This window comes from Silene latifolia, chromosome 4 (genome assembly GCF_048544455.1).
Source record: "Silene latifolia isolate original U9 population chromosome 4, ASM4854445v1, whole genome shotgun sequence".
Classification (NCBI taxonomy): Eukaryota; Viridiplantae; Streptophyta; class Magnoliopsida; order Caryophyllales; family Caryophyllaceae; genus Silene; species Silene latifolia.
Genome location: NC_133529.1, coordinates 33,856,762 through 33,872,245, shown reverse-complemented (window position 1 = coordinate 33,872,245; position 15,484 = coordinate 33,856,762). Strand labels below are relative to the sequence as shown.

Below are 15,484 nucleotides of genomic sequence, written 5' to 3'. Positions count from 1 at the left end.
TGGTTGTATAGGTACATAAAAATTATGGGATAAGGATCTATGAAAGTTTCTTAGTCATTCAGCATAGCAAGGTGTCAATTTGTCGTCAATTTAGATACATGTGTGAGGTAAGTAAATAATTTGGAAGTAAACAATGTTTTAAATTACACTCATATTTTATACAGAGTATATGAGGGGCAAATTTGTCAGGTGGGAAAGTTGGACTGAAGGACAAAGGTGGAATTGCGGAATATTAAAAGCTACGCAAAGTCCGCAAAATTTACGCAAAGTCCTTGTTTAGTCAACCATCGCCCTTTTTTATATAGGTAATAGGATTTGAAAGAGTTAACATGATCCGAGCAATACGGTATCTATCTCCCTTGTGATTCTTAGTTTTTCAGTTGCCTTAATGACGCGAGAGCCCAGATTTGTTATCATCAATCTTGTGCCATTACACAATCATTATTTTTATTTTTTTTTGGTAAGGAAAGGAAACTAGGTCAATCGAAATCGACTCATAACATCCTCACGGATGAAAGCGGTAATCGAAAATCAGAAATTTCCGAATTACCCAAGGTAACATAAGAAAACAAGGGAAACAAAGTCACGAAAAGTGAACTCTCAAAGGAAGCTGTGCACAGATATCCCAAAGAAAAGAAAAAAATCTCGATCACAAAGAAAGAAAGAAAAAGAGAAGCTGACAAAAAGCAAGAAAGGTGATGGCCACAGGAACCAGATCTCCAAACTAATGCACAACTTTCCAAGTTTTGAAAAACTTTAAGAAAAGAAACAGATCTTCATTTTAAGCTAATTACTTAAAAGGGAGGAATACCCAAAAAAAACAAATATTCCCAACACAATTGCTAATAGAATTTTGCTAAAATCAAATTATGAGAATAAACCTCATAACAATTTTTCTATTTAAATTCTTGTTTCTTTCAAACCTTCAAAGCTAAAGATCTATGACTGAAACTATTTCTCCGATGTTCAAATGGAGAGTAAGAATCAGTCAACTCTTAAAGAAGGTAAGAAAGGAAACAAGAAAATAGACTGAGAAAATAATTTCTAAGTGAAGAGTATTATGAATAGAAGAGGGAGAATTGCATATAAGAATTGTCGTATTATTGATATTGTTCGTTCGTATCTCGAATGATTACATCGGCTCGATATTTATAGTACTCACGAGATCTAAATCGTATCAACTAATATCGTAATATAATATAATTATTCTAATACATATATTATTCCGATTACGATAATATTATCGTAATATTCCCCTAACATCCCCCCTCAAACCCATGGTAATTTGTCAAAATTTCCATGGGTTTGCAAGGTAGACAAAGAGAAACGACTCTCTTTTCGAATCGGTTTCATTGGATGAGAACGTCGTCGCTTTTCGAACCCACCAAATCGTTGAATTTTCGTTGTCAAGAACGTCGCATTTTTTCGAACTTGACAAATGTCGGTGCGTAACTCGCCAGTCGATGCGTATAGGACTCGCCGAGTTTCGCGATTTTTCGAACCTGAAAAAAAATATCAATCAAAAAAGAACGCCCCTTTTTCGAACTTCAATTCAATGAACAATCGTAGCACAAAGACTACAATATTCATATCAACCTTATTATATGGTACATGAAACGTATCATACTACCATCTAATGACATGCTCATGATTCGCAATAAATGAAGAAAGTAGCCGAGAGTCGAAATTCAACGAAAATGATCAGAAGTTCAAATTTTTTGATTTTTTTTTTTTTTTGATTAAGAAATTAATTTGTAAATCATTAGTAAAGAAATCCCACCGGTGGGCGTTGCATATTATAAACCCACCGGCAGGCAGCGGAATTTCGTATATTAGGCCTCGAGCGAGAGACTTTGATACCATATTATGAATAGAAGAGGGAGAATTGCATATAAGAATTGTCGTATTATTGATATTGTTCGTTCGTATCTCGAATGATTACATCGGCTCGATATTTATAGTACTCACGAGATCTAAATCGTATCAACTAATATCGCAATATAATATAATTATTCTAATACATATATTATTCCGATTACGACAATATTATCGTAATATTCCCCTAACAAAAAGAACAAGGAGGACATATGGGTATGCTATTTTTAAACATTGTACAATATGTTGTTTTAAACAATTCACGGGAATTAATATACATTTGTATATTAGAAAAAATGATAAAAATATAATGTGTGGATTTACTTTTAGATAAGGTAAAAATTGTTAAATATTCGAAAAACTAATATTTTATAAATTTATTATTGAATTAAAAATGGTAGAATGTTGATATATCAACTTTTAAAATTAAAGTTCGTGGTTCAAATACAACGTAAACAATGAAACTATAAATCAGAAAATTTTCGATAATAATAATAATATTAAAAACAATTACAAATTTGGCACGATCTCTTTTACGCTACATTAGTGATTGTATTACTTGTATGGGCCGTATGACATTTCTTTTCCTAAATAAGAATTGTTTGTCTTTAGCTCTTGTTGATTGTCATGACAAATAGATGGAAAGTGATAAAAGCCTCACCAAGTAAGCATCAAATGGATTTATATACTCCATTACCTTACAATGCGTAATGCTGCGTAAGGTAGGTAACTAGAATCAGACAGAATCGAAATATCGACCACGATAATGAAATTCGACCGATTTATGTAGGTTTCGAGTTTTACCATGACCATAAAGACATGTTATTATTCGCATTTGTAGCAAAATGGAAAAGGGATTTCCTCTTGGTAGTTCAAAATTCTTTCCTATGTCCCTATCAATAATAGTTTATTTTATTTTATTAGAATTAAAGTAAATGTAAACTATTTATTGGGACGGAATGAGTATCAAAACCCGACTGATTTCTTGTTTTCAGATATGACGGCATAGTGTTTTAAAGCAACAAAATAATAGAATCCCCCCATATTTGGCAACAAAGTGCCGTTGCCCAGAAGCCCCAATCAAGCTCAAAATGAGCTGTTGGCTAAAGATATGAATCACAATCAATGATTCATTTACCTTATTTATTGTATACACACAATCAACCTTTTCCTTATTAGCTTACTCTTATTTTGTATAAATAGAACATATCCTCAAGTTGTAAACACACAAGTTGAATCATAATAAATCATTCAAGCATTATTACAATCATCAGTTTCAATATGGTATCAAGCTAGGTCTCAAAATCCTCCGTTTTTTTTTTTTTCAATTCTTTGATCCCAATTTAATCTCCTAAAAACATGACTAATTCTGAAGTCATTCCTTCTTCTGCCACACAAAATTTCTCCATAATACAAGTAGAGAACCCGGGTGCCAATATCACTCAGGTTTTCTTCAATGGATCTAATTACGACGAGTGGTCTCGTTCCTTTATTTTAGCTATACTTGCTAAAGGGAAAGATGGATATATTGACGGGTCCATCGTCAAACCCGAAGAAACCGCAAACACTTACCAACAATGGCGTTCAACAAATGCGTTGGTGACGGCTTGGATTTTCAATTCCATTGAGCCGTCACTTCACAATCAGATCTCTTCTCGTCCCGAAGCAAAATTGCTTTGGACAGACATAAAGAATCGTTTTTGTCAGGGAAACGATCCCCGAGTTTACCAATTACAGGCAGACCTCGTCGCGTGTCGTCAAGGTCCGGCAGAAGCATTAATGTCATACTATGGCAGGATGATGAAGCTATGGGACGACATCATTGCATTTGATCCTCTTCCTCATGTTCCTGCAATCCGTGTCGATGCGATTGGGTCACATTAATGGATGCCAGACGAGAGAAACAGAGGGCTCGTGATTTTCTGATCGGTCTTGACACCAAATTTGACAACATTCGATCTCAAATCCTTGGTATCAATCCCCTTCCTAACTTGAATTTAATTTATAATCGTCTTTTGCAAGACGAAAGTTTTCGTTCAATTTCACAAATTCCTACTGTTCCGGATGTTATGGCTCATGCCACTCGTGCTAACAATCAGAACTCTCGTCGCTCCGGTGGGGGACGTGATTCTCGACAAAACAGGGGCTCCAATGATTCCTCTAGACCTTCTTGTATTGCTTGCAAAAGACCAGGCCATATTTATAAAGTTTGTTACCGTTTCACGGGTAATTTCCTCGAATGGTGGGGAGATAGACCTCGTGATCATATTTATGTTAATGATTCAGACCCGAATAATATTATTATCACCACTGATGGGCGTAGCCGAGCCCCGACAGACCGCTCAAAACAGAGCAATAGTCACGATGCTCCTCGAGCACATTTAGTTGCTGGACCATCTGTTACTATAGGTCAGACTCCGTCTTCATCAGGTATACCTACCATGGATAATATAGATTTTAACTCCCTGAATCAAGCTCAACTTACGGAACTCACCAAGCTGTGGAAGGCTCATCAAGCTAGCTCCGCTCAACCCGCGCACGGTAATGTGTCTAAACCTCCTTTATCATCTTGGATAATTGACACAGGGGCCTCGCATCATATGTCAGGTTCACTGTCTCATTTTACAAATATACGCTCCATTCGGCCTTTATCAGTTGGCCTGCCCAATGGAGATCTTGCTTATGCAACTCAGTGTGGAGATATTGTTCTCTCCAAACGTCTCATATTAAAAGACGTATTATATGCCGAAAAATTAACTTGTCACCTTATATCCGTCTCTAGTTTATTGTTGGATACAACTCTCACGATCCAATTTTCGCACCAACTTTGTTTAATACAGGACCGTTCCTCGAAGATGATGATTGGTACGGGTGAGCAACGTGAGGGATTATATTATTTGACGGGTGTAAGCGGTGACACGGTCAAGGCATGTGCGGTGGGTTCTCTCGATTCAACCGAGTTGTGGCATAGAAGGTTGGGTCACCCCTCCTCCCATGTGTTTCGTTTTTTGCCTATCATCAATAAACATTCTCGCAATCATTTTAATTGTCGAACTTGTGACATTTGCTTACGCGCTAAACAAACGCGCGAACAATTTTCTTTAAGTTCAAACAATGCTACTTCTATTTTTGATCTTATTCATTGCGACTTATGGGGACCATACTCTCCCAATGGATCGTGTGGGTCTCAATTTTTTCTCACAATTGTTGACGATTTTTTCCGTTCTACATGGGTCTATCTTTTACGTCATAAAAATGATACGCAACAAACCTTACTCAATTTCTTTGCAATGGTAGAGCAACAATTTAATAAGAAAATAAAAATGTTGCGTAGTGATAATGGAGGCGAATTCAAATCTCTTCTTAATTTTTTTAATACTCACGGCATTTTATTTCAAAATTCTAATGTTGGCACACCCCAACAAAACGGGCGGGTAGAACGAAAACATAGACATATTTTAAATGTCGCCCGTGCCCTTTTATTTCAAGCCAGTCTACCTATATTTTTTTGGGGCGAATGTGTGTTAAGTGCGGTTCATCTCATAAATCATACTCCCACTCCCCTTCTTAAAGGTAAAACGCCATATGAAATGCTTTTCAACAAACCTCCACCTATGGAGAATATTCGAATTTTCGGATGTCTTAGTTATGCCAAGACTTTAAATCGTAGCAAAGACAAGTTTGCATCTCGTAGTCAAAAATGTGTTTTTATTGGATATCCATTCGGTAAGAAAGGATGGCGTCTCTACAATTTAGACACCGGATCTTACTTCGAATCCCGTGACGTTGTTTTTATTGAAAATGAATTTCCTTATCAAAATCTTGGCCTTCACGAAGACGATTCCACATCCACTTCTTTTTTACGAGACACACTCACACCTGTGGATCAAATTGTCCTTGTTCAAAATTCCTCAACACCTACACAATTGGGCTCGGTAAATACTGAAGTCCATTCTTCACCACAATCACAAACAACTACAACACAGGAGTCCACCAACCCACCACCTGAACACCCCGAAGGTCATCCGCCAGCATCGCAAAACGAAATGGGCCGCGGTCATCGCTTAAAGATCCCGAATTCCAATCTTAAAGACTTTATACGACCACTTGTACATCCATCTACTCACTTGCTTACCACACCATCAACATCATCAGGTACCAAGTTTCCAATTTCTCATTATATTAGCTATAACAAATTTTCTCCTAATCACCAAATTTTCTTGTCGGCCGTGACCAACAATTACGAGCCCAATTATTTTAAAGAAGTCGTGCAGATACCGGAATGGAAACAAGCCATGCAACTTGAACTCGACGCTCTCGAAAAAAATCACACTTGGACACTCGAGGATCTCCCCCCAAACAAAAAGGCAATCGGATCCAAATGGGTCTATAAGATCAAGTACAATGCCAATGGTACTATAGAACGCTACAAGGCTCGATTGGTTGTCATGGGAAATCGCCAAATAGAGAGGGTAGATTACAATGAAACATTCGCGCCCACGGTCAAACTTGTGACGGTTCGTACTCTCCTTGCTATAGCTGCGGCAAAGAATTGGACCCTCCATCAAATGGACGTCCATAACGCGTTTCTACATGGTGATCTCAACGAAGAAGTATACATGAAACCACCACCCGGATTAAATAACATCCAAGACGGAAAAGTTTGCAAATTACAAAAATCCCTTTATGGACTCCGTCAGCACCTAGATCTTTGGTATGCTAAACTCGCCTCCGCATTACTTACATACGGTTTCAAACAAAACCCATATGACCATTCCTTATTCTCCTACATGGCACAAGAAACAGAAATACACATTCTCGTCTATGTTGACGACTTGGTCATTTGTGGGAACATGGACACCAAAATTGCCGAATTCAAAAACTACTTAACCCAATGTTTCCACATGAAAGATCTGGGGGCACTCAAATACTTCCTTGGGCTCGAAATTGCAAGGAATAAAACTGGCATATTTGTATGCCCTCGACATTCTCACTGAAGCCGGTCTTCTCGGAGCAAAACCCGCACATATTCCAATGGAACCTAATCACCAACTTGCCCTATCAACCACACCTCTTTTACACGACCCTCAACCCTACCGAAGGCTTGTCGGTCGCTTGGTTTACCTTTCGATCACTAGGCCTGAACTAATTTATTCGGTTCACATTTTGGCCCAATTCATGAACACACCTCGAAAAGCACATTGGGATGCGGCCTTACAAGTCGTAAGATATCTAAAAAAGTCACCAGGCCCGGGCATACTTCTTCGATCCGAGAACAACCTCCGTCTTCAAGCATATTGCGATTCGGATTATGATAGTTGTCCAATAAGCAGCCGGTCTGTTTCCGCATATATTGTCTATCTTGGGTCCTCTCCTATCTCATGGAAAACAAAGAAACAAACAACCGTTTCTCGCTCATCTTCCGAGGCCGAATACCGTGCCATGGCGCATACAACGTGCGAATTAAAGTGGTTAAAAGGTTTACTTGAATCTCTTGGAATATCTCACACAGCACCTATACAGTTACACTGCGACAATCAGTCCGCGATACACATTACCAAGAATCCCGTATTTCATGAACGTACCAAACACATAGAGATCGACTGTCATTTTATACGCGATGAAATACAAAAAGGGGTCATAGCTACACAATATGTTCACACACGAAGTCAGCTAGCCGACATTTTCACTAAAGCTCTTGGGCGCCCTTCATTTGACGATTTGTTATCCAAGTTGGGCGTTTCGAACCTACACGCTCCAACTTGAGGGAGGGTAATAGAATCCCCCCATATTTGGCAACAAAGTGTCGTTGCCCTGCCCCAATCAAGCTCAAAATGAGTTGTTGGCTGAAGATATGAATCACAATCAATGATTCATTTACCTTATTTATTGTATACACACAATCAACCTTTTCCTTATTAGCTTACTCTTATTTTGTATAAATAGAACATATCCTCAAGTTGTAAACACACAAGTTGAATCATAATAAATCATTCAAGCATTATTACAATCATCAGTTTCAAAACAAAATGCTCCTTTCCATCATACTAAGAGATTTGACAGTAGCGGAGCCTAGACCTGTACTCGGGCCAGGCTAGGGTCGGGCGGGCCGAGCTCTCCTGGTCAAACCCGGGCCAGGCCAGGGGGAAGGGACGGGCTTGGCCGGGCCGAGATATGCTTGACCGGCCAGGATCAGAGGCGGGCTAAGTCCGGGCCGGGCTGGCGGGCCTTACCATTTTATTTTTTTAATTTTTTATTTTTGCTAAAACGACGGGCCAAGGCCAGGCTGGAATTTCAGGACCCGGGCCAGGCAAGGGTTAACAGCGGGCTAAGGCCGGACCGGGTCGGGTCAGGCCAGGCTGCATAAAATAACGGGCTAAGGCGGGCCGGGTCCGGGTCAGCCCGTGCTGATGGCCAGCTCTAGCGGAGCCTGCCAATTGTCAAAAAAAAAAAATGTAGCGGAGCCCAAATCAACTTATGGAACTCAGTCAGAGTATTATGTACTGCTACTGCCAGCCCTTAACCCATGCCTATGACGCCCTACAGAACCTGCTAAATCCCTCCTTGACTCCATAACGCTACCCAGGAAGACTCTACAGCAACTGAAACAAGGCCGACACAAGGCATTTCTTTCTGTCTGTCAAGAAAACTCGTATCATGAACATGTACTCCGAATAATTCAGGGTACCAATCCAGATTTAAAAAAGGGGGTGAATTGCGTCAGACAACCCTGCGACCATCCCAAGTCCACAGGTGGGCTGAGGAACGATCCTCTACAGCAAACCACTGGTCCGAAGATCAATGGCAGCCGTTAATCACGCTCTGATCGCATGGGCATTGGGTTCATCAACCACACTTATAGAACAGATCTCAGGGATACAAAGGTACGAGCCTATAGAACAGATCCTGTTCAAGTACAGTCCGTTGTGCTCACCTTATATAAACATAAGTTTTATTAAGTACTTTACTGATGTGGGATACTCCTCTTGTTTTTCTTCTCATGTTCCACCAGGGAAAAGGTATGAGCTCTCTCCCTGTATTATTAACCGTGTAAGCGTTTTACTTGTACTGCTACTGAGATTCCTTCTGTTCAGTCAGTAGTGTAGTACAGTACTGTCGTATCCACCACTTCTCCGTTCATTTCCAATACTAATCGTGAAACACCATGAGCAGCAGGATGTTGAGGTCCGAAATTCGAAGTGAAATTTTTAATTTGTTTCTTTCTGGTAGTCACTCGAGAAAGGAATGAATAAGAAAGAGATTTTTTCCTAAGAGCTTGCTTGTTACCTATCTAAGCCTAAAATGTACCTAAAATTAATATAAAGTTCTGAGAGGAATAGGTTAGACTGTTAGAGCCCCTTGTCTTGATCTTTCGCCTTGTTCTTCACTGGTTGTTCTCTGTCACCCACGCTTATTAGTAAAGGAGAATAGAAGAGCTCACTTACAGGAGTTACACTTAAGCTGGCTCTGCTAATGAAATTTCCAGTTAGTGAGTGGAGTTTCCTGGGCCTAGTGAAAGAGCTTCATCCGACTATTGGAATAGATTTGATACGGTACCATAGTCCCCGGTCAGCCTTTTCAGTGGCAGTGGAGATATCTGGTCTACCGTGGTTTAAGTTTCAAATGGTATATGGATTTCATAGGTTAATGCTGATTGTATGAATACCACTGGACTTGAATATTCATAAGTGGGCATCAATTTTCCTCATTGCATTTTTACACAATTAGGATTAAGCAATAATCTGATGTGATTGATTATCATGATTAACTGGATATTAATTAGAAAATAAATTGGAGTAAAGTCATCGGGCATGATGGCAATTTTATTCTCGAGTTCAAGATCGAACACATATCTTCCAAGTCTGGGGCACTTCAAATTGACATTTTTTTTTACAGTAAGAAAAAGGGTGATTATAGAACCCCAAAAGTTGCAGAACAAGTCATGACCTTACAATGTGTAATGCCGCCATGTGAAGTAGCTAACTAACCATTCATGACAATGGAACTCGGCCAATTTATGTAGGTTTTGAATTTTATCAGGACCATAGCAAAACGACCGGGGCATTATTACGCCAACCAGTATAGATTCCAGTCACATCTCAACCGTGCATTAACCTTACGACATTAGTTGGACCATCCTCAAGGTATACTGAGTTTGTACCTGACAGTTCTTAAATTAGTTTAATTGCATCACTTTATTTTTTTTTTTGAAATCAATTGCATCACTTTATTTGGTTTTTGGTTATTCGCCTGCTGTTATAAATCTGATTGATAATTTCTTTAACTTGTTTAAGTGAGTCAGAAAAACTTGAACTCGAATTGACGGAAGCTTCACAAGGAAGCTCCCTCCAAAAACTAACGAATGCCACTTAAATGCAGCGAGCACACGGTATTCTTTAGTAAAAGGCGAAAGAATAGTTCGCTTTGTGCTCACTGCGTGGCTGCGTGAGTTTACCTATAGGAACAGTACGCTCTTATACTGGGATTTGCAGCCAACACTCGTATCCTGAGTGATGTGGGACATTTGTCTCGTCCTTTTCCCATCTCGTGAAATAGTAAGAGTAGTACTCGTTTTTGCTATACACCTTTATACTATCTCCAAAACTTATACTCCGTAATAACAAGAAAATTATAATTGGTATATTGTATATACTACCTATTACATATGGTTTTTAAATTACTACCACTTAAGACACTTTTACTAAAAAAATTGGTACCTCGAATGAATTGATAAGTTTTTCAAAAAAAACAAAACTTCGGTTTGAATTTACACATTATTATCAGACTAGTTATTTAAATACAAACTCTTGTTTAAGACCGTCTTAAGTTAAGATGACGCTTACAACTGATTTAAATAATGTCAAAATAAAAAGCGGGTTGTGAGTGATCTTAACTTAAGACCGACTACAGTTATTTAAAAGGCGCAAAATTACAATAATTAAGAATTAAACCAACTTAAATTGTTGAGAGATAATTTAATATAAAAGCTCAACAAATTTCATTTTAGCCCTTCTTCTTGTAGTTTACCAATTTTTATATAATAAAAGTGTGTAATAATTTATACAAAATTATCGGAGTAGATAATAGGTAGTAAAAACCATCTAAAAACTTGATAACATGAAAAAAAATTACTGTATGTAATAATAAAATAAAATTATGGATTTATATTAGCCTTTAACAAGAAGGCAACAAAAAGTAGTTTCACCCCAACTAAGCTAATGAATCATAAGATCACAAACCGTATTTGCTCATCAAGCGATTCGGTCTATCATCTCTATAGCTCACCGGTTGGATATCGGGTTTGGACCGCTTGGTACTTCATGTTCATCAACTCCAAACTCTTTAGATGGCAAATCATTGGCATGTTTGTCTTTTGTAGTAGATTGAAAACCCGAAACCGACACGGTTGATGTAGAGGCTTTTGATGATTCCATAGTAGATGACCTTGATGTTGCTTGGATTGTAGGGTGAAAAAGTAGCATGAATATAATAAAGAGGGATAGAAATAATTTTAAGGGAGTGTGTGATGATTTAGTGTAGTAGTAGTGTGATGATGATGGTGTTTTGGTTTTAGCCATGCAAATTGGATAAAACCACAAGGGATTAATGTCCATCAACTATGGGATATTTGAGAGGGTAATTATGAATGAAAGGTAGTGTGTGAGACAAAATAAAAGGGAAGGTTATGAAAAAGAGGAGGAAAACAAGGGAGAGGAAATTAAAGGAGTAAGTAAGAAGAAGGTTCAACTAAAGTAGGTAATTTTGGAAATAAGGGTTTGAAATTCGTTGCACATCTTTTTATTTTGTTCATACGGAGTACGTACTAAAGATGCATATATTAGGATAGTCCAGACATAAAAGCCTTGGTACACAAGTAAGAGTGTATTTTTTAATCGTAAATGCTCTTATCTTTTAAATATGTGGCTGGATTCGGTATTTAAGTTTTAAGTGAGGAAAACATTGAGAGTGGTATTCGATCTCTGTAATCTTATATTACAGTAATCTAGGTAGAATTCGCTTACACTTTTGTGGACAATGAAAACTTCTGATCCACCAAAACAAGGAAAAAGAAATACGGAGTACTACGTAATAAATGAGTGATTCAAGCAACTCCGTATATGTTGAGAAATCGTTTTCACAATGTTACTGATCTATCATTAAAGTATACTTTTTTTATAGTTAATTAATTATCGTTAAATAAAGTATATACGGAGTATTTTCCAAGCAACTTCAAAGAAACCGTCGTTTTAAGTTTTAACAATTCATCTATTCATTTCCTCCTCGCTTTGGGAAAAATTGTTCCTAATGGACCCTATTTCAAATTTTCAACTAATACGGAGTATGTTTTAGCTAACCCCCATTCAATACTAAATTTTTACTCCGTATTTTTAAAGCAGTATTTTATATATCATGCATTCTCAACTTTCGAGACACTTCATTCTCTTTTTGATATCTCTCAAAATATAAGAGTAGATATTATAATGCATACTCATTGGAAATTAAAGCTATTTTCATAATGAAGTTATGGTGTAATTTTTTAAAATTTTAGCCTAATTTATTTTTGTAAAAATTAAAGTTAAAGGTGCATCTCAAAAAACATAAATGTCATATAAAAAGAAATGGATGGAGTATTTTTGTAACCAAAAAAAATAAAATTAAACTAGCATTATTATCTCTCAAAACAAATTAAACTATTATTAGGCTATATTTTAAGCATTTTTTACCTTCTATATAAGGTATTAACTTAGGAATTAAGAATTAGATTACACATTACTCAATGCAATTAATACAAATATTAAGGATTTATTTCCTTTTATGTCTCCTTAAATACGGGCTGTATTTATCATTTCCCTTATTATTATATGTGCCTTGTGTCTTAAAAATGAAACCTAGAAAATGAAAAGAAAAAGAAAAGTGTTGGCACAAGTGAAGGAATGGTGGTGGCTTTATTTCCCTTCTTTTTAAAAATGTATACTTTAATTAATTTGGATGATTCTCCATGAAAAGGTTTGTCGATTAGATATGTTTAATTTGTTTGACTTGATGACCCCAACCACATGAAGTTTTAGAGAAAATGGGGATTTTATTAAATCTCCCTTACTTCTCTTTATTCAGGTCAAGTCCTTTTCAATCTTTTAGCCGATCCATTACATTTTGCTAATTAAGGTTTTGTTAATCTTTTTTTTTTTTTTTCTCTTGGTCAATGAAGAGATAAGCTTAACAATTATTATAGGGTAACTACAAATCCACGCATAAAATGTATTCCCACACTGGTCAAAATGAAGAAATAAGGTGGGCCACCTATATGTACAAACAATAAATATTATAACATTATAACATGAACACTTTCTAGCCATGCTTTATTTTTCTACTACTATTACACTCTGTATATAGCCCAACAAATACCAAACCTCACTCCTAGGCAAAAAGAGAGATAAAGAGCAAATTAAATTTAATATATTTGTTTGCAGTGGCGGAGCTAGGATTTGAGCGTAGGGGACGGAAAATTTTAGGGGGACAAATGACTAATTTCATAAGGCACCCTCATTATTACTATTATTATGTTATGTAATGTGAAAGTTACTATTGTTATTGCATGTGAAAAGGAGATATTTAATACATAGGGGATGATGTTCATCTGAGCAAAAAGGATAGGATGACGAGGAAGCATCAAATATGAAAAGAAGCCCCGATCAAGAAATAAGCAAAGCAAAGCATCGTATTCCGTCTCTACTCTTAAGCGCGGTGATGCGTCGTCAATATTTGTTTTATCGTCAACTTTTTAAAAAAAAAATTACAAAAAGGAGCATTAGGTGTAAAGCATGTTGTTTACATTAGTATTAACTATTAACGTATGGAGACATGAAATTCAATTTCTTTTTCAAAATATAGTACTAAAAATTTTGAAATTTGTTACTCGTTGCTTGTTAAAAGGTTTACACGTAGGCTTGAAAAAACTTATCACGGAACATAAAAACATTCATTACCTTACTTTTTTTTTTTGGTACATAACATTTATCACCTTATAGAATTGTGACCTGCTTGTGTACGTCTTTCACTCTTTTTCAACGATGAAAATTTTTGACCATGAACAGACTCATTTTTAATTTGTCCATTTCGATAAATACATAGTGTGACAAATCGCTGATTTTTATTGTATGTAATCGACTATTGGCTAAAGAATATCCGAAATATTAGATTTACATAGTGATATACATACCTGACTCTTTCCAATTTTCTAAAAGTTTTAACAAAATACGTCACTACTAAAGGTATACCTTATCAATTACTCGTATGAGGTTAATTAACTAGAGGGACAACTAAAATAAAGTCTACAAAATCATCTAATACATGGTCGGCTCTTCTAAATTTTCTAAGGTCTAACAATGTACGTCACACTTTAGTGAAGTTAGATCAGGCAAAATTGACCGATTCAAAAAATCCGACTATATCGACAATCGAATTCAAGACCTGAACTCGAATTGACTTGAACCTAGTATAACTCTATTTGAATGTTTATTATTATACATTGATTATTATCCATAAATAACTTGATAATAGTTGACTATAAAATTACTCTAACCTGAAATGATCCGGCCCGACTCAAACTCTTGTAACCCAACCCGATTGACTTGTTTGCCATTTCTAAATGAAGGCATATTTACCATGTGTGTTCTTAGTAATAAGGTTACTTATATTAGAGAGGACAAGTTAGCAAGAAAGTCAAAGAAGTGGGCATAAGAAACAAGAAACCACTATAATAATTACTCCATAAAGTTGATAATAATGTTTGTTAGTAAACTCTAATCTCCCAACAAATCAGGAGTCTAATCTTGCATTATGACTCCATGATTATCTTTACTGTTTTGACTTACTGTCATTAGGTACGAACAAAACAAAAAAAAAAAGGAAAAGGTAACAAATTTAAACACAGTACTCTTATATTCTTAGCGCATTCAGATCAACATCCGACCTTAGCTCAGTTGGTAGAGCGGAGGACTGTAGTAGTCTATCCTGTCAGCTATCCTTAGGTCACTGGTTCGAATCCGGTAGGTCGGATTTTTTATTTTTTGTTTTGTTTTTACTTTTTTGGCAAATTGGTTTATTTGTTTTCCAACAATTTTATGAAGTGTAACTATAGAATTTATGATGATGTGTGATCAAACATGATTCATTCAGTTTTCATGTGTAATGAGTGGATTTTTAGATAAGTTTTCCTCGAGTGCGCTTTATCTATAATACGATAATGTACGAAGTATGCTTAAATTAAAGACTTTAATTAATTAATTTGAACTTTGGAAAAAAAAATTGAAATGAAGCTTTAAAAAATAAGGGCTTCTTAGTATTTAAGTGGATTTTTTTTGCTGGGTTTACTCGATATGTATCAAAATTAGCAATAGTTAAATTTCATATTCTTACATTATTATCAAACGAAACCAAATGTGTTTAGTGTGGTGGTTGCTCACCTCATCCCTTAACCATGAGGTCAGGGGTTCGATCCCTGTCAATGGGAATGGAGCAAACTCTTTGGCCAGCCGTTTACCTCTTCGTGAGAGCACGCGCGGCGAGGGGATTATACACTGTTGTCGACGGTGGACACCCCGGTTTA

General features: G+C 36.7%; 1 protein-coding gene and 3 non-coding genes across 4 annotated transcripts; 2 read left to right on the top strand and 2 right to left on the bottom strand.

Moving 5' to 3' along the window:
• Positions 1–3,234: 3,234 nt before the first annotated feature.
• LOC141651357 (uncharacterized) lies at positions 3,235–3,759 on the top strand. The gene has a single exon (XM_074459074.1). It carries the CDS (start codon positions 3,235–3,237, stop codon positions 3,757–3,759), a length of 525 nt encoding a protein of 174 aa, XP_074315175.1.
• Positions 3,760–8,589: 4,830 nt separating this feature from the next.
• On the bottom strand, positions 8,590–8,800 carry LOC141654125 (small nucleolar RNA U3). The gene has a single exon (XR_012547696.1). It is a non-coding gene; the product is annotated as a small nucleolar RNA U3 (small nucleolar RNA).
• A 1,400-nt stretch (positions 8,801–10,200) lies between these two features.
• On the bottom strand, positions 10,201–10,318 carry LOC141654136 (U5 spliceosomal RNA). The gene has a single exon (XR_012547703.1). It is a non-coding gene; the product is annotated as a U5 spliceosomal RNA (small nuclear RNA).
• Positions 10,319–14,843: 4,525 nt separating this feature from the next.
• On the top strand, positions 14,844–14,934 carry TRNAY-GUA (transfer RNA tyrosine (anticodon GUA)). Its single transcript is given in 2 exon segments — positions 14,844–14,880; positions 14,899–14,934. It is a non-coding gene; the product is annotated as a tRNA-Tyr (tRNA).
• The last annotated feature ends 550 nt before the right edge of the window (positions 14,935–15,484 follow it).

Coding starts and splice junctions, on each gene's coding strand:
- LOC141651357 (XM_074459074.1), top strand. CDS start 3,235: ATGACTAATTCTGAAGTCATTCCTTCTTCTGCCACACAAAATTTCTCC.